This window comes from Erpetoichthys calabaricus, chromosome 11 (genome assembly GCF_900747795.2).
Source record: "Erpetoichthys calabaricus chromosome 11, fErpCal1.3, whole genome shotgun sequence".
NCBI lineage: Eukaryota > Metazoa > Chordata > Cladistia > Polypteriformes > Polypteridae > Erpetoichthys > Erpetoichthys calabaricus.
Window position 1 is genome coordinate 77,649,977 of NC_041404.2, and position 26,696 is coordinate 77,676,672.

The following is a 26,696-nucleotide window of genomic DNA, read 5'->3' on the forward strand; positions in this document are numbered from 1 at the left end:
AGGCAAGGACGGGAGTGAAGCCTGGACAAGACACAGGTTAATCAAACTACACTTTGTTTTCTTCATTGAGGGCCAATTTAAAGACAGCAGCTGATATTTACACTATTTTAGAAAGGACTTTGAAGAACTCCAAAAATGTTAGCTTGATAATAGCTGTAGCTATGAGTCGGGAGCACTGACCAGTGTGCCACTAAACCCCCTTTACCTAACAAAGAAGAAAAATCAGAACATTGTAATATTATGTGATGGGCATGGGTTTAATTAAAAGTAATGTTTGCACAATTCATAGTTCTCAAAGCACAAATACGTGCCACTCTTCCACTAATGAAAAGAAACCTAGAGAATGTAAAATCAACATTAATAAATTATATTATCTGGCAAAATATTTTCACCACTCCCATCCATAATGACTTTTTAATTACTAGAGCACTTTATGGGTTACCTGGAAAAACTGAGCTTTGCTACAAGTTGCAAATATGTGATACACTTTATTCTTTAGCATTTTGCATGAAACACAGCAGAAATAAAAACTTTTCTATTAAATGAATTAGTCAAAACAGAATCACAAAATTTAAGACTGGATAATTCAATGATACTTGGAATTTTCAGATTTGATATGAAAATCTTTAGGAAGGAGGTGCAGTATATAATCAATGAAGAAGTAAGGTAGGCATTGCTCAGCATTAAAATTCCTTCATCATTTTCCTTATGATCCTAGAAAATAAAAACCAAAAAGAAATTAAATCTTATATTGTTGCAATCATTTTGTAGATATGACTGACAGCAAGCCAGAAGGAAACAACAAAATGAAGGATGCTTAACTTTTGTCAATCATGAATATGAAGCTTTAAGAAGAGAAAAAAAAACTTAGAGCTAAAAACTTTGAACCTTGAAATCCAGTCATAACTGTGCAATGACAGACGTCAAACTACCCAGTGGCAGGAACAGGAGAAGAGGAGTCTATTGTGATTCTCTCATTAATTGCACTGCAGGTGCCAATTAAAAGAACGTGTGCTTTCAGTAAAGGCAAAGCATTTATTATAGTTACCCCAAAGTACATGTAGCTAAAAACTTTAAAAGTTGGCACACATAAAATATGAAGATTGGCAGCTTTAAGATGTGATGCACGCATAATTCTAGGGTGGACATATTTGCACAGTGAAGGAATAGCCCAGCATAATGTAAGCACATTACTATCACAGATGTACAATTGGTGGAAAATTCCATAGTGCAACAAAAAAAGAGATAAATATACCAGCACTTATTAAAATTGTGAAAAAGTTGTGTTAGCTGAACATTTTGCCAAAAAATGCAAAGTGTACAATAGTACAATTCACAGCATCATGTGTAAGAGAATTTGTTTTAATTGTATACATGATGAATTACAGCTTATACAAGTAATAAAATCTATACAAGCCATTACAGAAGTTGATAAAAAGGGAAGCAGAGGACTAAAATACTGTAACGGCACTAACTGTTACATCAGCAGGGGATGACTTCAGCGTTGAGTCGGCAAAAGCACTATGAACTGGCATTCCATACTCAAATAACAGATGTCTGCAAGGGAGTCTATAAATAGGCAGCACCTGCCACTGTCCACATGATTCCCATTCTATTATGGCTAAAGTGAGTAGTTGTTCTATGGATAGAGAAATGAAATCAGCAAAAATTCAATGGGTCAGTGCTGGCAAGCACTGTACATTACTATATTGGTGCCAGAAGTGCATTCACTTCCCAAGTGCACTCACTCTATGAGACTTGGGCGCACATGACCCTGTCACCAGTTGCTCTTCCTTGGACACTGCATACTGGGTACACCACACAAGACCTGCCATTTTGGAGGTGTTCAGACCCAGTTGTCTAGCTATCACAATTTGGTCGCTAAAATCCTTATACTTGCCCATTTTTCCTGCTTTCAACATGTCACTTTCAAAACCTGACTGTGCACTTTATGCTTAATATATCCCACCCCATATCACTGTAATGTGATTGTTGTGGTGTGAAATTTTGCATATAAGTTGAAAAATATTTTGTATGTCTTTATTTGTATGGTTAAGTACCCCTATCCCCTTTTAGGACTAAGTCTCTTTGTAATTTTACGATACGGTTGGGGGAAGTGCCCCAAACAAGTTTGGCAAGTGATTCTCTGTAGGGCTTTCTCAATCAACCCCTGCATGAAGGCCAACTATCTAGCTGGCAAGCTTCACCTTAACAAATGTTTTTTGGGGGTAGGTGTGAAGGTATTCTATGCCCCATCGGTCTGAAGTATGGCTGTTTGGAATTGGCTTGTATCAGAAGCCTTTAAGTACCATGATGCCCTATTGGCTGTAGGGTGATGACGGAGAATCTATAAATTTGCTTGCTTTACCCCTCACTCTCTCTCTGGCCAACTGATGAAAGACCATCACACACACCATTAACTGAAAAAGACAACACAATGAAGAACACAGCTCGGCAGCCATATTGAGACAGGCATGCGGCCTGTCCTGAAGAAAGCTGACCAAAAATGATGCCTTAACTAGAGACATTTAAAGTAACTACCAGGTCTGTGTGCCGCCTGAAACTACACATCAGCATTTATCAGGCTGTATGGTTGCCAATATTCAAATGTACTTTGCTTATTGTTATTATTTATGAATATTGTGAATAATACATTATTTAAAGTGTAACATAACTCCTGCTTGTCTTTTACTACACCTAATTGTCTGAGGTTATACATGTAGAAGGGAAGGTGGGGAGAAGTTATATGGTACAGTACCTTATAAACAGTGGTAAGTCTGTGAGATTTGAGGCATTCTGACAAAGGCTACATATTAATAATACAAAAGGGGAAAGTAGGGTAATATATTTTAGCATGTGTTTTATGGGGGCTGATATAAAGGGCATATCAATAGAATGATTTGAGCACAATGCAGCTGCTTTTGTATGTTTCTCTTCAGATGTAGTGCAGCAGAGAAAGCCAGGACAATAAGCCATAACCATGCCTTTGTAGATTATCTGCCTTGTATTTATGATTATTTTTTTTCTAGTTGCGTGTTTTTATACTGTACTTGATGAATTCATTTCTGACCTTCTGTTTTCATTTTGTGGGTTTTGTTTATCTTTATTGTCATTTTTTTTTGTATTATTTACTTCATGACGTGTTTTTGGTGGGTTATCTGCTTTCCTTTCGCCAGAATTAGTGACATCACTGGTAGTTGTGGTATAAATGGGGGGCTTGTGGTAGCTTCAGTAACCTTTGGTGGATATTATAAACAGCTACATTTTTAGAAATACTTTAGCTTATTTTCCCCAAGTAGACCTAATCATTACATTTCATTTTAGATTTTGACTCACACTGTTTTTCCAGACCTTTTATTTTACTGTGCCTTTTGGTTATATTTGCCATATTAGTTTGTGTCTCTGGCTTGAACCTTGCCATTTCTGACCACGTCTTCTGGATATGCATTTTCTTGCAGTAATCCTTGGGCACGATCTTAATTGTTTAATAAAATATCAAGTGATAAGGAGGGTCTTCAAGATGATTCATTTTGTTGCAGAAATTACTTGTCACAAAGAGGAACAAGAGTTTTTGAGAGAACAAGTCAATAAGTTCACCATTACCGTTCAACAGCTGATTAACCAAGTCACAGCATTACAACAACAGCAAAAACGATGACAGGGAGAGGATGCTGACTCTCGTGCCCCGACTGCTAGTGTTATGGAGCCACAAATTGTTCATCGAAAATTCTTCTTGGGGGACTCAAATGCACTTCAATGATTTATTAATAAATGTGAGTTGAATTTTGATCAGTATCACTGAACAGCTTATATATGGATAAGCCTCTCAAATAGCATATCAGCTCTGTATGCCAATAGGAACCCTAGGTTGCCATTTATAAATAATGCTGTACATTATGGGAAGGTTTTGGGTTTAACAAAAGGCTTTTGTATCTTTCTCTTCAGATGTGTCAGGGTAATAGAGAAGCCCTTGTTGTATATGTTCACTTTTTTGTAAGTGATTTTGTCTAGTTTGAAGTTTTTATACTTGGGAAATTCATTTATGACTGTAGTTTTCACTTTTAGTCATTTTCTTTATCATTGAATTTTTAAAATTTACTTAATGCCATGTTGTTTGTGCATCTTATGTTCCTGTTTGTTTGATTGTGAGAGCCAGAAATGGGAGTTTTTCCAGTATAAATATTTTCAGTATATGTACTTCTGCCACAATATCCCTCAGTTGATGTTCCAGGAGGTGTAGTGAATGATGATGCTACAGCATTTTAACAACAACAACAAGTAGAGAGTTCTGATTATCGTGCCCTGCTGGTTAATGTTATTGAATGGCATATACCTCATGCACAATAATTCTTAGGAAAGCTGAGTGAGATTCAAGGGTTTATTAGTAATCAATGCTACATTAACTTTAATCAATAATCAAAACAAAAATTTTGGTTTATTTCTTTGTTCACAGGTAAGCTTTTGATAGGGCATCAGCCCTATATGTCAATGTTTTGTCTTGGTATAGTATTACAGTACAATCCCTGTTAACTGGCCTCGCATTAACTGGCCAATGGATTAACCAGCCTGTTAAAATAAAATAAAATAAAAAAAAATTATTTTAATCCTGAGTTCTTCTTTATATTATATATATGCACTTCCTTCTTTCCTGGAAGGTGAGAGGGCTCCTACGCTCAGAGTGATTTCCGCGTACATACAGTAATCCCTCCTCCATCGCAGGGGTTGCGTTCCAGAGCCACCCGCGAAATAAGAAAATCCGCGAAGTAGAAACCATATGTTTATATGGTTATTTTTATATTGTCATGCTTGGGTCACAGATTTGCGCAGAAACACAGGAGGTTGTAGAGAGACAGGAACGTTATTCAAACACTGCAAACAAACATTTGTCTCTTTTTCAAAAGTTTAAACTGTGCTCCATGACAAGACAGAGATGACAGTTCTGTCTCACAATGAAAAGAATGCAAACATATCTTCCTCTTCAAAGGAGTGCTTGTCAGGAGCAAATATTGTCACAGAGATAGAGAAAAGCAAACAAATCAATAGGGCTGTTTGGCTTTTAAGTATGCGAAGCACCGCGGCACAAAGCTGTTGAAGGCGGCAGCTCACACCCCCTCCGTCAGGAGCAGAGAGAGAGAGAGAGAGAGACAGAGTTTGTTTTTCAATCAAAAATCAATACGTGCCCTTCGAGCTTTTAAGTATGCGAAGCATCAAGCAGCATGTCGTTTCAGGAAGCAGCTGCACAAAAGATAGTAACGTGAAGATAATCTTTCAGCATTTTTAGACTAGCGTCCGTATCGTCTAGGTGTGCGAACAGCCACCCTGCTCACACCCCCTACGTCAGGATCAGAGAAAGTCAGTACAAGAGAGACAGAGAAAAGTAAGTTGGGTAGCTTCTCAGCCATCTGCCAATAGCGTCCCTTGTATGAAATCAACTGGGCAAACCAACTGAGGAAGCATGTACAAGAAATTAAAAGACCCATTGTCCGCAGAAATCCGCGAACCAGCAAAAAATCCATGATATATATTTAAATATGCTTACATATAAAATCCGCAATAGAGTGAAGCCACAAAAGGCGAAGCGTGATACAGCGAGGGATTACTGTATTCCTTAATGAATTTTCCACGGTGCCTTCTTCTTTCTACCTGGCGGCTCCCCTGCTTCTCCCATTGGGCTTCGCAACAGGGGAGTCACCCTACCTGCAGGTGCAGCTGCCTTCCACACAGGTCCGGTAGCCCTCCGATCCCTGGCTAAGTCGGGCTCCATCCGGACCGACACTTGGGTCCTTTCCCCAATGGCCAGGGTACTCACGCTGGGGCTAAACCAGCCCAAAGTCTCCACGACTGCCGCTGCCTTTCGACGGCCAGTTGTCTTCAATACCGGTGACTCCAGCTTCGTGATCGCTCAGCTGGAGCGACCGCTTTCTTCAGCCCCACCGAGCGTTAGCCAAACACTCATCTGCAGAGGTTCACCTCCCAGCTGCCTGCCTTTGCTCCTTTGAATCTGCTTTTTCTCGCTTGCTCCCTCACTCTCCTGCACTGGCTTTCCTCTATCTGATTCCTTCTCCATTAACCTTCTTTTCTGTTCTCTCCCTCACCGCCTCATGCTTCTGTTTATCATGGGGACGTGGATCAGATATGGCAATTAGCAGTTCCCGGGAACAATTACAGATGCGGACGACTCCTCACCTGTGCACTTAAGCTAGGATCGCCCACATCACGAATTCCCCGGGAACCGATCAGCCACACATACTCACGGCGATTATTTATTTAAAAAGTGGCCTTTTTGACTTGAGCTGTGGACCCACTACACCACACTGTCCAAACGTTGTATGAGAAAAAAACCTGTGTGCGAAATCGTGGATGAAGCCTTGTGGATATGGTTTCTTCAGGAACGTCAAAGAGGTACAGTACATACCTTAGAAATATTTTTCTACATGAAAATAGGTATGCGTCAGATTAACTGGCCAAAACGGCAACCGGCCATGGGTCGGGGATTGTACTCTATATTGCTCTACTTTCCCCTTTTGTATTATTAATATGTAGCCTTTGTCAGAATGTCTCAAATCTCACAGACTTACCACTGTTTATAAGGTGCTATAGTATATAACTTCCCCCTACCTTCCCTTCAACATTTATAACCTCAGGCAATTAGGTGTAGTAAAAGACAAGCAGGAGTTACGTTACAATTTAAACAATGTATTATTGATAATATTCATAAATAATAACAATATGCAAAGTACATTTGATTATTGGCAACCATACAACCTGATAAATGCTGATGTGTAGTTTCAGGTGGCACACAGACTTGTTAGTTACTTAAAATGTCTCTAGTTAAGGCATCATTTTGTGGTCAGCTTTCTTCAGAACAGGCCTCATGCCTGTCTCAATATGGCTACCGAGCTGTGCTCTTCATTGTGTTGTCCTTTTCAGTTCATGGTGTGAGATGGTCTTTCATCATTTGGTAAGAGAGAGAAAGGGTGAGGTAAAGCAGGCAAATTTATAGGTTTTCTGTCCCACCCCTAGAGCCAATAGGGCATCATGGTACTTAAAGGCTTCTGATACAAGCCAGTTCCAAACAGCCATACTTCAGACCAATGTGGGGATGGAACATCTTCACACCTGCCCCCCAAACAATATGTTAAGGTAAAGCTTGGCAGTTAGGCAGCCTGGCTTTGTGTTGGGGGTTGACAGAGACTTTAGCAGAGAAACACTTACCAAACTCTTACCAAACTTGTTTGAGGCACTTCCCCCCCAACCCTGCCGTAAAATTCAAAAAATCCCATTCCTTAAAGGGGGGGGGCTTCTCACTAATGTAACACTAATATTACATTGCTTTGCCTAAGTTACAAATAAAGACATACAAAATATTTATCAAGTTGTATGCAAAATTTCACATCACAACAGTCAGTAAGCATCCTAGCTTTCCATCTATGTGATGTTAAATAATGCTGTTTATTCAGAATTTCAGTTAATACATTAGAGTCAGTCAAATTTTGCTTTGAAGTCCAGAACATTTAAAATTACCCCAGCATTTTTTCCTGAATATTTACAGTACACTCCGTTACTAAAACCATATTTTCCACTTTAGGGTCTTCCAGTGAATACCAGGGATGAAAGTGTATGCAGCCCTAAACAAATTTTGAATCGGGCCTCCCAGTGCTAATCCACAAAATAAAACCATGATTTCAGTGTACTAAGAAGTCACATTAGACTACAGGAACAACATTTAAAGTATATAAACCACTGTTCAAAACACCAATCAGTAAAGTGCTAATTAAATGACACATTAATTAAATACTGACAAACAAAAGTTGTCAAATAAATGGCACAGTAATAATTATGCCTTATAATGGCATAACTCCCAACCTTATGTATGTCCTCTGACAGTTTTTAGATTGTGTTTTCTGCCTTTTCTGGAGCCAAAATTAGTAATAACATCAGCATAAGATTTTTCTCTCCCGGCTTTGGTGTTGATTCTAGTTATTGCTTGTCCACTCAACATTTCCTGACCCAAGGAAGATCTCAAATACATCTCTATCAATTTGAACTCTGAAAAGCCTCTCTCTGCACTTACAACAGTCACAGGAAGAGTACAGGCTATACTGAGAGCTACCCAACGATTTTGAATCTTTCATTTAATCTTTCAGTGTGAGTTGCAGAGTATGAGTCAGGCAGTTTATTCTCTGGAATTTGTAGCCTTCACCATATTCTAGAACAGAGGTCCTCAATCACGGTCCTGGAGGGCCGCAGTGCTGTAGGTTTTTGCTCCAACCCAACTGCTTAATAAAAGCACTTATTGCTCAAGTGACACTTCTGCTTCACGTTAGTTGTCTCGCTCATTAAGATTTTGAACCCTTATTGCTTATTTTAGTCTTAAACAGCTGTATTTTTGGTTTTTAAATGCTCCTAATTAGCAATAACATGCAAATGACAAAAGAGACCAACATTTCTCCATTTAGCTTGTTACCCTTTACACCTCTGTGTGTATTTATCATACACTATTGGGTGTAATTAAATACTTGGAAGGAAAGTGAAGAGAAAAAAGTGAAGGACTGAGAATTACTCATCCATTTTAGCCTTCAAATCATTTGAAGAGAGTTAAAGCACTAGCAAGCCATGAAATTTAATTTCTTTCTAATTAAGCAACCGGGTTAGTACATAAAACTGCAGCCACTGCAGCCCTCCAGGACTGTGATTGAGGACCCCTGTTCTAGAAGCTCATCAAGAATTAGACATTAAAAATGCTAAACCAAAAAATAAATAAATAAATAAACAAATAATAAAATCTGACAGCTATAGAATAAGTCTGAGGTGGAAAATTCTTGTTATGGAAAGTTGCAGTACTGGCAAGATTGCTTTCTTTTTCTTCATTTCAATTTAGTTAAGAAAACATAAGTTCATTTCTTAAACAAACTGGACCAGACAAATAACAACATCATACACCAGTAAACCCACTACCATTTTGTCCCTGGTATACTTTAATTCCTTACCAGCTTGTTTAATGAAATACTTGGGGGGAAAAGACCCTGAGAGATTCTGGGTAGAAATGTAGTGATAGAGAAATCACAAAATGTTTATATGAAGATATTTATGCTCTGTGGAACTTAGTTAGAAGTTACACTGAATTCCATGGAATGTCACCTTCTGGCCTGACATTCTACTTAAGTGTATCTGTTTCTTTATTTATTTTTGTCCCAATTAGCCCATTAACTCTGGCAGATCCTGGTGTTTTAAACTTAGGCTCTAGAGCCTGTTTAAAAGTAATAAATAGACTGGCAAAGATGTTTTGATATCCCAGTCTCTTTTAACATATGCACTAAAACCATTTCATGTTTGTAGTGTTCCAAGGAATTCACTGACTCGAAGCAATTGGATGGCTGAACGCACAAGTTTGTCCTCTGCATGCACAGCATGCCAAAGTACAGATGTGATGTTTTGAACTGCTGGGGCTTGTCATAATTTCATTCTCCCTTACTTTCTTGAAAGGTTTGATTAGCTTCTTCGTCGCCCGTCAAATATTTCCATAACTCCCAGCAACAACACTCCTACTTTGTCTAAAACAGGAATATGATCAAAGAAGTCCCAAATTGGTCTCTGATAATTTGCTTCCAAATTGCTTCACAGTTTTATCACTTTCCTTTGGCTACACCAGCTTTACACACCAACAAGGCACATCTGTGCTTCAAACAGTCAGGCCCAAAACCACCGTAGGGCACCTTTCTGTGGGCTTAGTAGTGTTGTAAACCTGAGATACTAGCTTTCAACATTTATTGTTCATAATATTGCCATATGTATTTTCATTTTGCAATAAAATGAAATCCACTTTAATATGACAAATATGAGGGACGTTCAGAAAGTTTCCGCACTTTAATATTTTCGTTGGAAATTGTGAAGACGGGAGGAGTAATTGGTTGTGTCTGGAAGTGTCATGTGGCTGGGAAAATTGCATTGCAAACAATGATAACTATGTAGAAAAGTTATGTAACTTGATTTTGAAATTCTTAATAAATAGTTAAAAAAAGTGTGGAAACTTTTTGAACGTCTCTTGTAAAAAAAATTCCAGGGGCTATTAGTCATTTGCCGATTTTCTCTTCCCCATCTTGCAGCCACTTGGTTTTCTTATGCCTTGAGCCAATTCAGGACACTACAATTTCCACAGTTATAGTTATTTTAGACTTTATTCCTAATAATGTCAGGAGATAAATAAAGAGTCATATGTGAGGGCTTACTATGGAATTTATGGGGACTGATTTCAGAGTACATCAGAGTTTGGGTGTAATGCTGGTGGTTTTATATCTTTCGCTTCAGATTTTGGACAAAAGAAGAAGTCCAGGAGTATGGTAAATAATGCTTTTTGTTTATGATTTTCGCTCAATATTAAATACAGCTAGTCACATTCTACCTTGAGAAGGTGGCAAAACGTAAAAACATTTTTCCTGAACAAATTACCCCAGCATCCTCTCCTAGTCCACTACTCATTACATCAGGTTCATAGGAAATCATGGAATAATGAACACAGGCAGATTTGTTTTGTGTTGAAGAAGCCCCAAGTGTTAAAACAAAATCATATACCTGAACAAATTACCCCAGCATCTTCTTGTGGACCACAGTTATGCTTTCCCAGGCCATTATGTTCACATATCAACAGTGATGACTCATTCCCTCTGCAAACTGTTTCATCCATCCAAATCTGTCCGCTGCCTTTTCCAAAGTGAGCATTCCCTGGTGCAGAGATGGCATAGCCACAGCCCAGCTGTCTGCAGACAACTTCAGCATCAGTTATATCCCATCCATCATCACACACGGTTCCCCATTGGTCCATATGCAACAACTCAACTCTCCCAGAACACTCGTTGGTCCCATTGACAAGCCTGATGCTGGTGCAGACACCTGATATTAAGGAAAGGAGATAATGGATGATGTCATTTAAGATTCTTGTTCTTAAAAGGATTCAGAATTATTGCAATTATTACAAGTTTAAACAATGATAATGTAATGACAGACCTCTGAGGAAACCACACTGAAGAGGTCTGTCCAGCATCTGAGGTAGTGAGAGGAGTTGTGACTAATAAGTGATATAAAAAAGGCAGCTACCTTTCAGACCCCCTTGAAGAGACAGATCAGGGGCCTCATGCATAATGGCGTGCGTAGAATTCACACTAAAACATGGCGTGTGGACAAAAGCGGAAATGTGCGTACGCACAAAAAAATCCAGATGCATAAATCTGTGCGAACGCCAACTTCCATTTTCTTCCGCTCCATAAATCCTGGTCAGTGTGAAAAGTAATGCACGTGCATACACCTGCTGCCCCACCCCAACTCCTCCCAGAATTGTGCCTCTTTGAATATGCAAATCAATATAAATAGCCCTTAAGCTCAGCGTTCTGTGAAAAGGCAATGGCAAAAGCATGGGAAAAATAGAAGAATTTCAGCGAATACCAAGTTGATGCAAGGAAAAATGTATTATTTGTTGGTTTAAACAGTGGTATAAACAACAAAAGGAAGTTGATCGAGTGACATAGAGTGTCAGAGAAACTTGAAAGCTCAAGCTCACAAAGTCACACAGTGCCCGAAATAAAAAAGTTGTCAGATATCAAAGTCGCCATGAAAAGGCGAGTCGTAGCCCACCGTCTGAGTGTCATATGAAAGCTTATTAGGGTACAGAGAAAAGAAAAAAAGAATAGGGAAACAGTGAGAAAAAAGCTCGAAATGTCAACTTTAATCTAGAAATTTCCACTTTAATCATGTGGTTCCCCTCCTCGAGCCGCCACCTTATTGTAGTGGAGGGGTTTGCGTGTCCCAATGATCCTAGGAGCTCTGTTGTCGGGGGCTTTATGCCCCTGGTAGGGTCAACCAAGGCAAACTGGTCCTAGGCAAGGGACGTGACAAAGAGCGATTCAGAAAACCTCCTATGATGCATACAAACATTGGATGGCATTTGCCCTGACCCGGACACAGGTCACCGGGGCCCCCCTCTGGAGCCAGGACTGTAGGTCGGGCTCGATGGCGAGCGCCTGGTGGCCGGGCCTGCACCCATGGGTCTTGGCCGGGCACAGCCTGAAGAGGCAACGTGGGTCTCCCTTCCCATAGGCTCACCACCTGTAGGAGGGGCCAAGGAGGTTGAGTGCAATGTGAGTCGGGTGGTGGCCGAAGGCAGGGACCTTGGCAGTCCGATCCTCGGCTACAGAAGCTGGCTCTTGTGACGCAGAATGACACCTCTCTGAAGGGGAAGGAGCCTCAGCTATTGTGCGAGGTTGAGAGGTTCCAGCTAGTCTCCTTGAGAGGGGCTGGACTCTCTACCACTCTGGAGTTGCCCCTGGTGATAGGCACCGAGCAGGTGTGGGCATCCTTATTGCCCCCGCGACTTGGAACCTGTTCACTGGGATTCACCCCGGTAGACAAGAGGGTAGCCTCCCTCTGCCTTCGGGTGGGGTGATGGATCCTAACTGATGTTTGCGTGTATGCGCCGAACAGCAGTCTGGAGTACCCACCCTTTTTGGAGTCCCTGGATGGGGTGCTAGAGGGCGCACCTGCTGGGGACTCCCTTGTTCTGCTGGGAGACTTCAATGCTCACGTGAGCAATAACATTGAGACCTGGAAGAGCATGATTGGGAGGAATGGCCCCCCCGATCTGAACCTGAGTGGTGTTTTGTTATTGGACTTCTGTGCTTGTCACGGATTGTCCATAACGAACACCATGTTCAGGCATAGGGGTGTCCATATGTGTACCTGGCAGCAGAAAACCCTAGGCCTGAGTTCGATGATCGACTTCGTGGTCGTGTCATTGGACTTGCGGCCACATGTCCTGAACACTCAGGGAAAGAGAGGGGCGGAGCTTTCAACTGATCACCACCTGGTGGTGAGTTGACTTTGATGGTGGGGGAGGATGCCAGTCAGGCCTGGTAGGCCCAAATGTGTTGTGAGGGTCTGCTGGGAACCTCTGGCAGAGTCCCCTGTCAGAAGTAGCTTCAACTCTCACATCCGGCAGAACTTTGACCACGTCCCAAGGGAGGTGGGGGACATTGAGTCTGAATGGGCCATGTTCTGTGCCTCTATTGTTGAAGCGGCTGACCGGAGCTGTGGCCGTAAGGTGGTCGGTGCCTGTCGTGGCAGCAATCCCCGAACCCATTGGTGGACACCGACGGTGAGGGATGCCATAAAGTTGTCCTGTGGAACTCCAGAGGCAGCTACCAGGTACTGGCAGGCCAAGCGGAATGCGGCTTCGGTGGTTGCTGAGGCAAAAACTTGGGCGTGGGAGGAGTTTGGGTAGACCATGGAGAATGACTTCTGGACTGCTTCGAGGAGATTGTGGTCTACCATCCGGCATCTCAGGAGGGGGAAGCAATGCAGTGTCAACAATGTATATGGTGGGGGTGGTACAATGCTAACCTTGACTCGGGACGTTGTGGATTGGTGGGGGGAGTACTTCAAAGACCTCCTAAATCCCACTAACATGTCTTCCAATGAGGAAGCAGAGCCTGGGGACTCGGAGGTGGGCTCTCCCATCTCTGGGACTGAGGTCACCGAGGTGGTCAAAAAACTCCTTGGTGGCAGGGCCCCGGGGGTGGATGAGATATGCCCGGAGTTCCTCAAGGCTCTGGATGTTGTAAGACTGTCTTGGTTGACACGCCTCTGCAACATCGCATGGACATTGGGGACAGTGCCTCTGGATTGGCAGACCGGGGTGGTGGTCCCCCTCTTTAAGAAGTCGAACCTCAGATTCAGGAGGAACAGTGTGGTTTTCGTCCTAGTTGCGGTAGAGTGGATCAGCTCTACACCCTTGGCAGAGTCCTGGAGGGTGCATGGGAGTTTGCTCAACCAGTCTACATGTGTTTTATGGACTTGGAAAAGGCATTTGACAGCGTCTCTCAGGGAATCCTGTGGAGGGTGCTCCGGGGAGTATGGGGTACCAGACCCCCTGATAAGAGCTATTCGGTCCCTGTAGAACCGGTGTCAGAGCATGGTCCGCATTGCAGGCAGTAAGTAGAACTCATTTCCGGTGAGAGTTGGACTCTACCAGGTCTGCCTTTTGTCACTGATTCTGTTCATAACTTTTATAAACAGAATTTCTAGGCACAGCCAGGGCGTTGAGGGGGTCCGGTTTGATGGGCTCAGGATTGGGTCACTGCTTTTTGCAGATGATGTTGTCCTGTTTGCTTCATCAGGCCGTGATCTTCAGCTCTTTCTGGATTGGTTAGCTGCCGAGTGTGAAGGGGCTGGGATGGGAATCAGAACCTCCAAATCTGAGACCATGATTCTCAGCCGAAAATGGGTAGAGTGCCCCTCTCAGGATTGGGAGCGAGATCCTGCCCCATGTGGAGGAGTTCAAGTATCTCAGGGTCTTGTTCACGAGTGAGGGAAGAATAGAGCGGGAGATCGACAGGCGCATCGGTTCGGCGTCTGTAGTGATGCGGGCTGTGCATTGGTCTGTCGTGGTGAAAAAGGAGCTGATCCAAAAGGCAAAGCTCTCAATTTACCAGTCAATCTACGTTCCTGCCCTCACCTATGGTCATGAGCTATGGGTAGAGATGTAGTGACTGAAAGACCGAGGTCGTGAATACAAACAGCTGAAATGAGTTTCTTCTGCAGGGTGTCTGGGCTTTCCCTTAAAGATAGGGTGAGAAGCTTGGTCATCCGGGAGGTGCTCAGAGTAGAGCCACTGCTCCTCCGCATTGAGAGGAGTCAGATGAGGTGGCTTGGGCATCTGATCAGGATGCCTCCTGGACACCTCCTTGGTGAAGTGTTCTGGGCACGTCTAACCAGGAGGAGGCCCCAGGGAAGACCCAGGACACGCTGGAGGGACTATGTCTCTCGGCTGGCCTGGGAACGCCTCAGAATTCCCCTGGAAGAGCTAGTAGAAGTGGCCAGAGAGAGGGAAGTCAGGGCATCTCTGCTGAAGCTACTGCCCCCGTGACCCGATCTCGGATAAGCAGAAGAGGATGGATGGATGGATGGATGGATGGATGGATGGATGGATGGATGGATGGATGGATGGAATCATGTAGTTTATTTTGTCATTAAAGTAGAACATCATAAATTTAATCTTTAAATTGTTTAATTTACTAGTTTCTCATATACCATTGTAACTAAAGTAGCACGTTAAATGTTTTGTTTTGTATGTGTTCTTCTATGTGCTCTATGTGTGTGAATCACTACATGCTTCGTAAACATACTTTCTCTTTCTCCGGCAGGATACAGAATCCATTACATTCGTGATATTACAGCTCTCTGAATAATTAAAATACTGAGATGTATACTTGATATCATTTTCATGATGTTCATGGGAAAACTGTGTCGCAGTGATAGAGACGAGCTGGCATCCTGTCCAGAGATTGTTCCTGCCTCCTGCAAGATGCTTGCTGCACCATGCGCAACCTTCGATGAAATAATTTATTGCAGCAGTTCTGTTTCTTTCAAACGTACTAACCTCCAATTCCTGTCCTTTCTTTTCTTTCTCCAAGTAACCAATCGCCACACAATCTGCTCTGTAATAGATGTTAAGCCATCAGTAAGCTTAGAACGCCGATTCTTCAAAACTTTTAAGGAACATTGAAATATCTTCATAGTACATGTTTAATTATTCTATCCATCTATCCTTCCAGTGTCGCACCAGCCCCAGCAAGAATACAGCGCGAGGCATGAATAATCCCTGAACTAGCTAGCGCTGTGACACCATGTCCTCACATGTTTAATGATTAACAATATAGATTATTTAGATGTTAACATTTTATCTGTATAATGTAATAAACATATTTTGCTGCATTTCATCTTAAAAATGATATCGTCATCATATGTAAATACGCGCTTTATAAAGTGGCTCAGGTTATGCAGTATTATAACTGTATTGCAAGTTAACAGTGAGGTAAATGTACTTATAAGTACAAACAGTTCTACAAGGAGTACTTGATGGACTGATTGTGTGTGTTTATGAACTGCAATGTCCCTACAGGAAAGGCTCTGAAGTGTTTGCTGGATGGGAGTAGTTCAATAGACAGTCCACATGGTTGAGGCAGTGTGTGCTTGATGCTGTATACTGATCATTCTCTTTCCGATCAGCTGCTGTAGAGCTGTGATTCCACAATCAGATGCAGTGGGAGGCAAGTCCAAATACTCTGAGTGGTGCATTGAGAGGAACAACACTAAAGCAGCTATGGCATTTGGAATAGTTTGGCTGTTCCGTGGACCATTATATTGTTACAGGTTAATTACAATCAGATGCCTTAAAGTAATAAACAATATGCAGTTAATTTCAGTGCATTTGATAAAGCCAGGTCAGGGACGTGGATCTCAAAAAGAAAGGGAAACCACACTTGAACAAAAGGACTGCTTTGACGCTGGGTGCCGCCAGTTTGCAAAACTGAGCAGAGAACTTGCGTACGCCAAGCATTTAGCTGGCATGAAAATGTGCGTGGCTTTAAGCCAAGTTTAGGTTTTATACATCGCGATTTGATCGTGGAAACGGGAGTATGCAACATTTTTGTGCATATGCACCATTTATACATGAGGTCCCTGATCTTCCTTACCATCAGGTCGTTACAATGTGGGAAAGTTTACTGCTACCGAGATTACCTTTGGCTTCCTACTTATTTTAACAGAAAGACTGATAATAAATAAAGGTGAATGAAAAAAACACTTTCTTATTAAATTTTATTTTTGGGGTGACATGGTGGCACAGTGGTAGCGCTGCTGCCTTGCAGTTAACAGACCCGGGTTCACTTCCCGGGTCCTCCCTGCGTGGAGTTTGCATGTTCTCTCTGTGTCTGCGTGGGTTTCCTCCAGGTACTCTGGTTTCCTCCCATAGTCCAAAGACATACAGGTTAGGTGCATTTGCGATTCTAAAATTGTCCCTAGTACATGCTTGGTGTGTGGGTGTGTGTGTGCACCCTGTGGTGGGCTGGCGCCCTGCCCGGGGTTTGTTTCCTGCCTTGCGTGCTGGGATTGGCTGCAGCTGACCCCTGTGACCCTATAGTTAGGATATAGCGGGTTGGATAATGGATGAATGGCCAAATGGGGGAGGCAGCTTGAAGGATGAGGTCTCCAGGACTCTATACAAATCCAAATCTTATTATGGGATATATCATCTACTGTTAAATTCTGCTCTGTACTTCTAAAATTTATATTTTTTATTTCTTACTATATTGAGAAATTGTTCTGTTCTGTGTACTGCATTATATTGTATTGACCCCCTTCTTTTGACACCCACTGAACGCCCAACCTACCTGGAAAGGGGTCTCTCTTTGAACTGCCTTTCCCAAGGTTTCTTCCATTTTTCCCTACTAGGTTTTTTTTTGGGAGTTTTTCCTTGTCTTCTTAGAGAGTCAAGGCTGGGGGGCTGTCAAGAGGCAGGGCCTGTTAAAGCCCATTGCGGCACTTCCTGTGTGATTTTGGGCTATACAAAAATAAACTGTATTGTATTGTATTGTATTTTATTTTTGTGAATATAAATTGACTTTTGCAAAAGCTTTAGCCGTAGTTAATGATGGTATATTTGATTTAGACTGCAGTATTATTATATCTTTTTATACTCCAGAAGATTTATTTTTAGGTTCAGAGATTTTTTTACTCTAATTATTGCATTTGATTTATAATTTTTCAATACAGCGCAGCACTGCTGCCTCGCAGTAAGGAGACCTGGGTCCTCCCTGCGTGGAGTTTACATGTTCTCCCCGTGTCTGTGTGGGTTTCCTCTGGGTGCTCTGGTTTCCTCCCACAGTCCAAAGACATGCAGGTTAGGTGTATTGGCAATCCTAAATTGTCCCTAGTGTGTGCTTGGTGTGTGTGTGTGTGTGTGTGTGTGTGTGTGCGTGTGTGTGTGTGTGTGCGTGTGTGTGTGTGTGTGTGTGTGTGTGTGTGTGTGTGTGCCCTGCGGTGGGCTGATGCCCGGCCCATGGATTTGTTCCTGCCTTGTGCCATTATTCTGGCTGGGATTGGCTCCAGCAGCCCCCCATGACCGTGTGTTAGGATATAGCGGGTTGGATAATGACTGACTGACTAACTGACAATACATTAATATACTAGGAGGAATTAGTATGTGTTTGATTACAAGCACTGTAAAAGTATGTCAATCTCAATGAAAATTTATTTATAGAGCACATTTTAAACAACATCAGGAATGGTTAAGGCAAAGTGCTTTATGTTAAAACATACAATAAAGATAAATAAAATAGAAATAAAATACAATAAAATGAAATACAGCCAGCAGTGAGTTAAAGAAAAGAAAGAAGATGACTAAAAGTAGGGAAAACATCAGTTTTAGTGAAGGTCACTGAGAGCTACAGAATAGAAATGCGTCTTCAATCTCACTGTAAACAGTTCAGTTGAAGGTGACTCTTTAATGTAATGAGGTAAAGAGTTCCACAGATGAGGTGCAGCAGCTGCAAAAGCCCAGTCCCCCTTAGTTTTACACTTGGTATGAGGAACAACAAGAGACAGCTGACTGGTAGATCTAAGCTCTCTGGATGGCTGGTGTAAAACACACAATTCAGAGAAATAGGCAGGAGCAGACCCATGTAATGATTTAAAAACTAGCAATAAAATTTTAAAGTAAATTCTGAAGCTAACAGGCATCCAGTGTAAAGAAGAAACAGATTCAAATTTCCTTGCCCCAACCGGGCATCAGCATTCTGAACAAACTAGCTGTGAAAGTGAAATAACATCAGAAGATTCCAAGACAAAGCCATGATTAACAACAGGAAGTACATAACCAGTAGGAACAATGTCAGAGCAAATAGTAATCAATTTTGCTGACAAAGAATGAAAGACATTGCACACAAGTATGGTTTTAGTATAATTTAATTTCAGATTCTTATCTTTCTTTTTATGTTAATTGATTTTATAAATTACATTGCGATGAAAGAAACTCAGATTGCTTTTCTCTTCTTTCCAAATTTAAATCAAATCAAAATGTAGGAGAAAGGACTGGAAGAGGAGCTAGTTACTCTTATTTTAAGTTCCTTCATTTGGTTTGGGTTATCTTCAGAATTGATTTGAACTTTTTCACCACTTTATTTTACATCTCTGAAAGATGTATGGATACCATCATGACATTTGGTGGACTAGGTCAACCTGAGTAGGGTTGGTTCAACTGAGATACAGTAGGTGGATTTATCTAAGGTGTGAGTTGTCATTTATCTCACTAGAAGATGTATTATTTGTTTTATTGCTGCTATTTGGGTCTTCCATTGTGAGAGAGCCTATCACAGCTTACACAAGCAGTGTATCCGTCATATACTAACTACAGATTGAGACTAAACTTTCAGATGTCACAGTTCACACCATAATATCTGTTCACTTCATTCCTGATTTACTGTTCCTGGTAGGAAAGAGTGAGCTGAGAAACACTGCTTTAGAACCTCATTTTAACTGTTTGTACCTACATTGGTATTCTTTTGGACATGACAAGAACTAGGAACATAAACTGAATTTTTTTTTGTAAGAATAAAATTAATACCTCCAAATGTGAGGTTATACACTTTTTCAACAAACTAGTCATTGTCTCTATATAAGTTGGGGGTGAGCAGATGTCCCAAGTGACAGAGTACAAGTACTGATTTTGGCAATCACAGGATTCTTTTCCCTCTTGATCTCTAGAATACTCTATGCTCTATACTTGTAAATTAATACTTGTATATGATTAGTGCATTGTTTTGCATAATTGCAACATAGTGGAACACAGGAAATCTGTTGAAAATCTAGAATAAACTATTTCTCCCATACCACAATTTCTACTATAATGTGATGGGGTCTACTACTGTCATGTCTATCGTTAGGTTTTACTTTATGCCTAATAATGGCAGGAGATAAATAGGGAGTCACATGTTAGTGCTTAATATGGCTTTCATGGGGACTGATTTTCAGGGGTATATCAGGGTGTAACAATGATGATGTTGTATCTTTTTTTCAGATCTGGGACAGCATTGTTGAGGACAATTTTAAATATTTCTGCATATTTATGAATTTCACTTAATAATAAATAGAGTTAGTCACATTTTGACTGGCAAAAAATTAAAACATATCTTTACCTGAACATATTACCCCAGCATCCTCTCCTGGACCACAGTCATGCTCTCCCAGTACATTATGATTACAGGACATCAAGGACAACTCATTTCCATTGCAAACTGTATCATCCATCCAGATCTGTACATTGCCTTTGCCAAAGTAGGCATTTCCTGGCGCAGAGATAGCATAGCCACAGTCGAGCTGTCTGCAGACAACTTCAGCATCGGTCAAATCCCATCCATCATCACACACGGTTCCCCACTGGTTATTATGCAACAGCTCCACTCTTCCAGAACACTTGTTGGTTCCATTGACAAGTCTGATGTTGATGCCTGCACCTGATATTAATGAAAGAAGATAATCAATAATGTCATTTAATATCAGGTTCTTAAAAGGTTTAAGCATTATTTTAGCTATTATAAGTTTAAACAATAATATGAGAATAATATGGCAAAGTTTACTGCTACTGTGATAGGCTTTGGCTTCCTAATTATTTTAACTAACAAACTGATTATACATAAAGGTGAATGAACGGAAAGAATTTGTCCTTTAACTTTGTTTTATTGTCATGAGTTGACTTTTGGAAAAGTTTAATCTCAAATTAATAAATGCATATATTATTCAGCCCTGTAGTTAGGATATAGCGGGTTGGATAATGGATGGATGGATGAATATATTATTAAGACAGCAGTATATTTATATTTTATATACTGTACTCCATATGATTTATTTTTATTTTCAGATATTTTTGTATTTAGAGTATTGCAATTAATTTATATCTTTTTCAATGCTTTAATAAATTAAGAAAGATCAGTTTGTGTTTAATTACAAGCATTGCAAAAATATGGCTTGTGACCACAGAAATAAAATTCTGCACTGGTTTCTGCTGTTTTAGTTTTTCTATCTTTCTTTTTTATGTTTATTAATTTTATAAGTCACCTCAAAAATAAATAAAGCTCAGATCAGTCAAATATTTAAGTATCTTTTTCTAACCTAAAATCAAGTCAGAGAACAGAAGAAAGGATCCAAACAAAAGCTGGGAAATACAGCCTAATTATTCAGATTCTTAAGTTCATTCATTTGGTTTGGGTTAGCTTCAGAACAGATTTCAAATTTTTTAACACTTTAACTCAAAGAATTGTTAAAAATATATGGATACCCTCAAGCCTTTTAGTGGACTAATTCAACTTGGGTGGGGCTTATTTAGTTGAGATACAATAAGTAGGTGGATTTATCTAAGATGTGAGTGGTCATTTATCTCACTAGGACGTATATTATTTGTTTATTGCTTCTGTTCGGGACCTCATTCCACAGATTTTGTATCACAGCTGAAACAAGCAGTGTAGCCAACATATGGCACAGTTCACACCATAACATATGTTCACTTTATTTCTGATTTGCTATTCCAGGTGAGGATTGCAGTGACAAAGGTGTCATCCTAAGTACTGTACATGTCCAGGCCACCTCAATTGGCTACTCTCAATCTGGAAAAGTGGGAGAGAGTAAGCTCAGCAATTCTGCTCTAGAACCTCATTTTGGCTCTTTGTATCTGTAATGTCATTCTTTTTGACAGTAATCAAAACTAGGAATGTAGACTGGTTTGATAAACGTGTGGAAGGATTTAGCCTCCACTTTACAATCAGGACCTAGGGCCTCGTGTATAAATGGAACGTACGCACAAAAATGTTGCATAGGCCCATTTTCACGTTCATGTCGAGATGTATAAAAGCTAAACTTGCCTTAAAGCCATACACATTTTCACTGTAGCCTCAGACCTTGTGCACATATCTTCCTGCTCAGTTTTGTAAATGGGTGGCACCCAGCATCAAGGCAGTGCTACTGTTTATGTGTGGTTTCCCTTTCTTTTTTATATTTGAATCCATGATGCAGGCTTTATCAGATACAGTTAAATTAACTACATATCATTTACAAATTTAAAGCACTTAATTGTAATCAATCTATAACAATATAATTCCTGCTACAATGGCTTCTTTAGAAGAATTAAAAGACAGCACGTATTTAGAGATCATACTGATTTCTTGTCCCATAATGATGACTGTCTTCTAAGTCAATTTAAATTTCCAAGAGCTATCAACTTGGAGGTGTGTGCTGAACTGGAGCTGGCTTTACAAAAGCAGAGTTTGAAGAATTGTGCTCCCTCTGGTTTTTGGTGTTATTCACCTGTGATCCAGATATATAAGCTTTTCTTACACTGTGGTTGAACTTGGAAACATCAAAGCAAAATCCAGCAGGAGGCGCTAGTTCCCTGGGAATGAGTTCTTTCGTGATTGCAGCATGTTACGTAACCTGAATCTATACAGAATAAAATAAAAGGCAATACCCTTACCTAGTGATACGGCAGTAAGAAATCACGCAAAAGAAATAATTTAGCTTTGTTTAATGTCGTCTTATGCTGCATAACAGATGTGGAAGCAAATGGCAAAACCCAATCTGGGAGTGGGGGCCCGATGTGTAGACTCTGCCAACTTCGTTGGTGCAGTGGAAGGATTTTCAGGATCGGATGATGAGATCTCCCATCTGTCCATCGTCTTTCAAGGTGTGCTTGGCCGTTTTCCAAGACTTTATACTGTTTTCTCCACGGACAGGCCCCCACTTAGGTGAACATGAAATTCCAAACAAGGTAACAAAGATACAGTTTCATGCTGACTTTGACAGACAAAAAGTAGTATACAGCAGTTTTCAGTCTGACTGCACATTTTCCAGCTGTTTTAATCTCTCTTATGTTATACTGCTTTCCTAGCAGTTCAATATGGTGAACTTCTGTGCTAAATCTGGCTCTATGCATGTGTGTAGAAAAGGAAGCAGACTTATAAGAAATATTTGCACAGAGCACAGTGACATATTAAACATATGCTTATTACAAAGCGCAATTCACAACAACATCCATTTTTCCCAAATGTAATCGGAGTGGTTGACTGCACGCACATTAGTGTAAAGGCTCCTTCAGAGAATGAATTTGCTTATGTAAATACAATGCATTTCCACTCTATTAATATGAAAATTATTTGTGGTGTGAAAATGCATCTCATTAATGTTGTGGTGAGATATGTAAATGTCTCACCAATAACTGAGCAGCTCATGGCTCAAATGGTGTGAGCCCTGGAATTAGGCTACCTCCTCCAAAGGTGCTGATGCTCGGACAGTGGGCTGCGACTTGTCTTTATACATTGACTTTGATATCTGACCACTTCTTTTTTTATTATGGGCACTGTGAGACTTTTTGAACTTGAATTTTTGAGTGCCTCCGCCACACTGTGCCACCACATCAGTTTCCTTTTATTGCTTATACCACTGCTAAAGCCACCAAGTACTACATTTTTCCTTGCCTCCACTTCACTGAGCAGGACCTCTATTACACATTCGCTAAAATTCCTTGTGACTCATGCTTTTGCCATTGTCTTCTATTTATATTGATTTGTATATTCAAATAGGTGAAATTCTGGGAGGAGTCGGGGTGGGGCTGTATGGAAGTGCATGTGCGTTAAAATTCATGTTGGGAATTATAAAGCAAAACTGCGTAGAATTTTGCTTATGCACATTTAGTGTGAATTTCAAGCAAGCTGTTATACATGAGGTCCCCATTGATTGAACATTTGTGTTTTGTCATGTTAGAAAGAATAAAATGAACAACTCCAAATCTGATGTTATAGACTTTTCATACAAAACAGTTGTTGACACAGTATGGGTTGGGGTATGTAGATGCCCTCAAGTGGCAAAATAAAAGTGATGATATTCATAATTACTGGAGGTTTTTTTTTTTTAAATCTCACTTTTATTGCCTTCATCACTAGAATATTTTATACTCTATAATTTATACTTATAGCCTACTACTTTCTTTTGTTTTACTGCTAGGAAATCAAGAGTCTGTTTGTAACTATGGCATTGTTTTACATCATTTACACATGGTGGAACTGATGAAACATTTTGAATATTTAAAGTGGACTAAACATTAGACTACTATTACCATAGCTCTAGTTAGATTTTCGATTATTCCTTATAATCAAGTCAAGTTGGGGAGGATGCACTGGTACAGTGCATTGCCGCATCCACTGCACAACAAAACAACTTGGGATCCCGATTTTCAACCCCCCTGGCAGACACGCGGTCCACTCCCACCCTCCGGAAATGACCCTCTATCTGCCGCAACCAGGTGTTATGTTGGCAACCCCATGGTCTGGTCCAGCAACTCGGGTCTCTAACAATGAGGATCTTACGAGCTGGTTCACCCTCTGGGAAAAGCGCCACATGGCCGTAGTGCCGTAACTGACACTCCCTCACAATGCAGGTAATGTGCATCATTCGGGACTCCATGAGCAACTGCTTATTTGACACAAAGTCAAACCAACAGTACCCAAGGATTTATCGGAGAGACACAGTACCAAAGGAGTCCAGTCTTCGTCTTAGGTCACTAGATAGCGTCCATGTCTCACAACCATATAACAAGACAGGAAGCACCAGGGCTCTAAAGACTTGGACCTTCGTCCTTTTGCATAGATATTGGGAGCGCCAGACACCCATTTCCAGCAACCTCATGACCCCCCCATGCTCTCCCAAACCGTCTACTGACTTCATAGGGAGAGTCACCAGAGACATGAATGTCATTGCCAAGGTAAGTAAACCTCTCAACAAGGTCAACACTCTCTCCGCAAACAGACACACTGCTGATGGCTGTGCCCAAGAGGTCATTAAAGCCCTGGATCTTGATTTTTATCCAGGACACTAGCAATCCCAGACACTCAGACTCCTCGCTCAGTCTCTCGAGCAACCCCGATCAGAGCCTCCATTGACTCCGCGAAGATCACAGCATCGTCAGCAAAGTCAAGATCCATGAACCTTTCTTCACCAACAAATGCCGCACAGCCGCTGGACCCCACGACCTTGCCCAACACCCAGTCCATACAAGCATTGAACAGAGTAGGGGCAAGAACACACCCCTGATGAACCCCAGAATCAACTGGGAAAAACGCAGAGGTCCTGCCTCCAGTCTGCACAGCACTTACAGTACCAGTGTACAGGCCAGCCATGATATCCAGCAACTTTAAGGGGATCCCGCGAATCCTCAGGATGTTGCACAGGGCAGCTCGATCAACTGAGTGGAACGTTTTGCGAAAATCGACAAAGGCTGCAAAGAAACTCTGCTGATATTCGCGTTTGCGCTCCATGAGAACCCTCAGTACCAGGATGTGGTCGATGGTAGACTTCTTAGGCGTAAAACCAGCCTGTTCCGGTCGCTGGTAGGTGAGCAAGTGATCACGGATCCTATTGAGGATGACCCTAGCAAGGACCTTACCCGGCACCGAGAGCAGTGTTATCCCCCTGTAGTTGCTGCAATCCAGGCGATCACCCTTCCCTTTCCAAATAGGGATGACAAGTCCCATTTTCCATTCAGTTGGGATGATGCCAATCTCCCAAATGGAAGCAAAGGAGGACAGCCTTACCACCAGCCTGGAGAAGTTCACCCCAGATACCACAGATTCCTGCAGCCTTTCCCCCCCTCAGCTGGTTCACAACCTGTGCAATCTCAGTGAGATTGGGTGGTTCACAGCTAATTGGAGGATCAGCCTCAAGAACCGTGGACCCAGAGATATCCAACGTCCTAGCCGGAGGATCAGCTTTGAACAACTGCTCAAAGTAGCCAGCTCAGCGGGTCACAACTGCAGTGTCATCTGTAAGGACCGTTCCATCAGCTGCCCTGACTGCGACTCTCCGAGGAACAGATTCAGATGTGCATAATGCTTCGATTCCTCTGTAAGCAGGACGTGGGTTGCTAGACCACAGATGGTGTGTCACTTTCTCACAGATTCCTCTAACAAACGCCTCTTTATCTGCCCTCAGAGCCTTCGCAGCCATCCCTCTCAGTTCCCAGTACAGACAAGAGTTGCCATTGAGCCATGCACTGCGATTCCTCTCAATGATATCCAGGGTGCCCTGCGAGATGAAACACCTCCTTCTGGAAACACCGGTAACACCAACACAACCCTCAACAACCTTCAGGGTCTTGTCACGGAAGGTCTCCCACATCACATTAGGATTGGCAGTCCTGGGTATGATGTTAAACTGCGTCCCGCCCTGCAAGCGGTCCTTCAACTTGCAGGGAAATAATGGGGGTTGGTGGCAGGATTGGCACTCCAGCCACTGTAAAAAAACTTCACAAAGCTCCGAGACTACAGAAAGGACTCCTTTTTGCTCTCCGCGGGAGTAGCTCTGCTGCAGCCGCCCAAAGGAAAGCTGCTCACATCATGAAGGGGATGGGGGAAAGCCCTCGGGAGCCCCATCCCCGGAAGAGTCAAAACCATTGGAGAGCCAATAGGGTCAGGTCTGTTGGGGATCGGAACTGGTGTGGTGCTGAGGCATCGCCCACTGCACGGCAGCACTCGGGTCCCAGTTTGAGGCGGCCCATACGGGTGGGTGCATGGAACGTCTTGTCTCTCTGGCAAGATGATCATCTTCCTCTGCTGTTGGAGGAGCTGCATAAACTCCGCATTTCAGTGGCCGCACTCTCTGAGGTGCACAGACCGGGGACTGGCCAGATCTCTGTAGGTGGAAACACCTTTTACTGGTCTGGTCGGTCTGATGGCTGTCATACTTGGAGAGTAGCTGTTGCTGTAGCGGATTGGCTTCTTCCAATGGTGTCCGATGTCACTCCTTTCAACGACCGTATTATGAGACTCAGT

At 41.7% G+C, this 26,696-nt stretch overlaps 1 protein-coding gene across 2 annotated transcripts in view; it reads right to left on the bottom strand.

Moving 5' to 3' along the window:
• Nucleotides 1-236: 236 nt before the first annotated feature.
• The window catches only part of LOC114644788 (deleted in malignant brain tumors 1 protein-like), a 40,239-nt gene continuing 13,779 nt past the window's right edge, over nt 237-26,696 (bottom strand). For both annotated transcript variants that reach the window (XM_028792780.2, XM_028792779.2), the window contains exons 4-6: nt 20,022-20,339; nt 10,573-10,890; nt 237-714 (exon numbers count right to left, since the gene is read on the bottom strand). In XM_028792780.2, the coding sequence (XP_028648613.1) occupies nt 707-714; nt 10,573-10,890; nt 20,022-20,339 (644 nt within the window). In that variant the 3' untranslated portion in view covers nt 237-706. The remainder of the gene's footprint in view (nt 715-10,572; nt 10,891-20,021; nt 20,340-26,696) is intronic.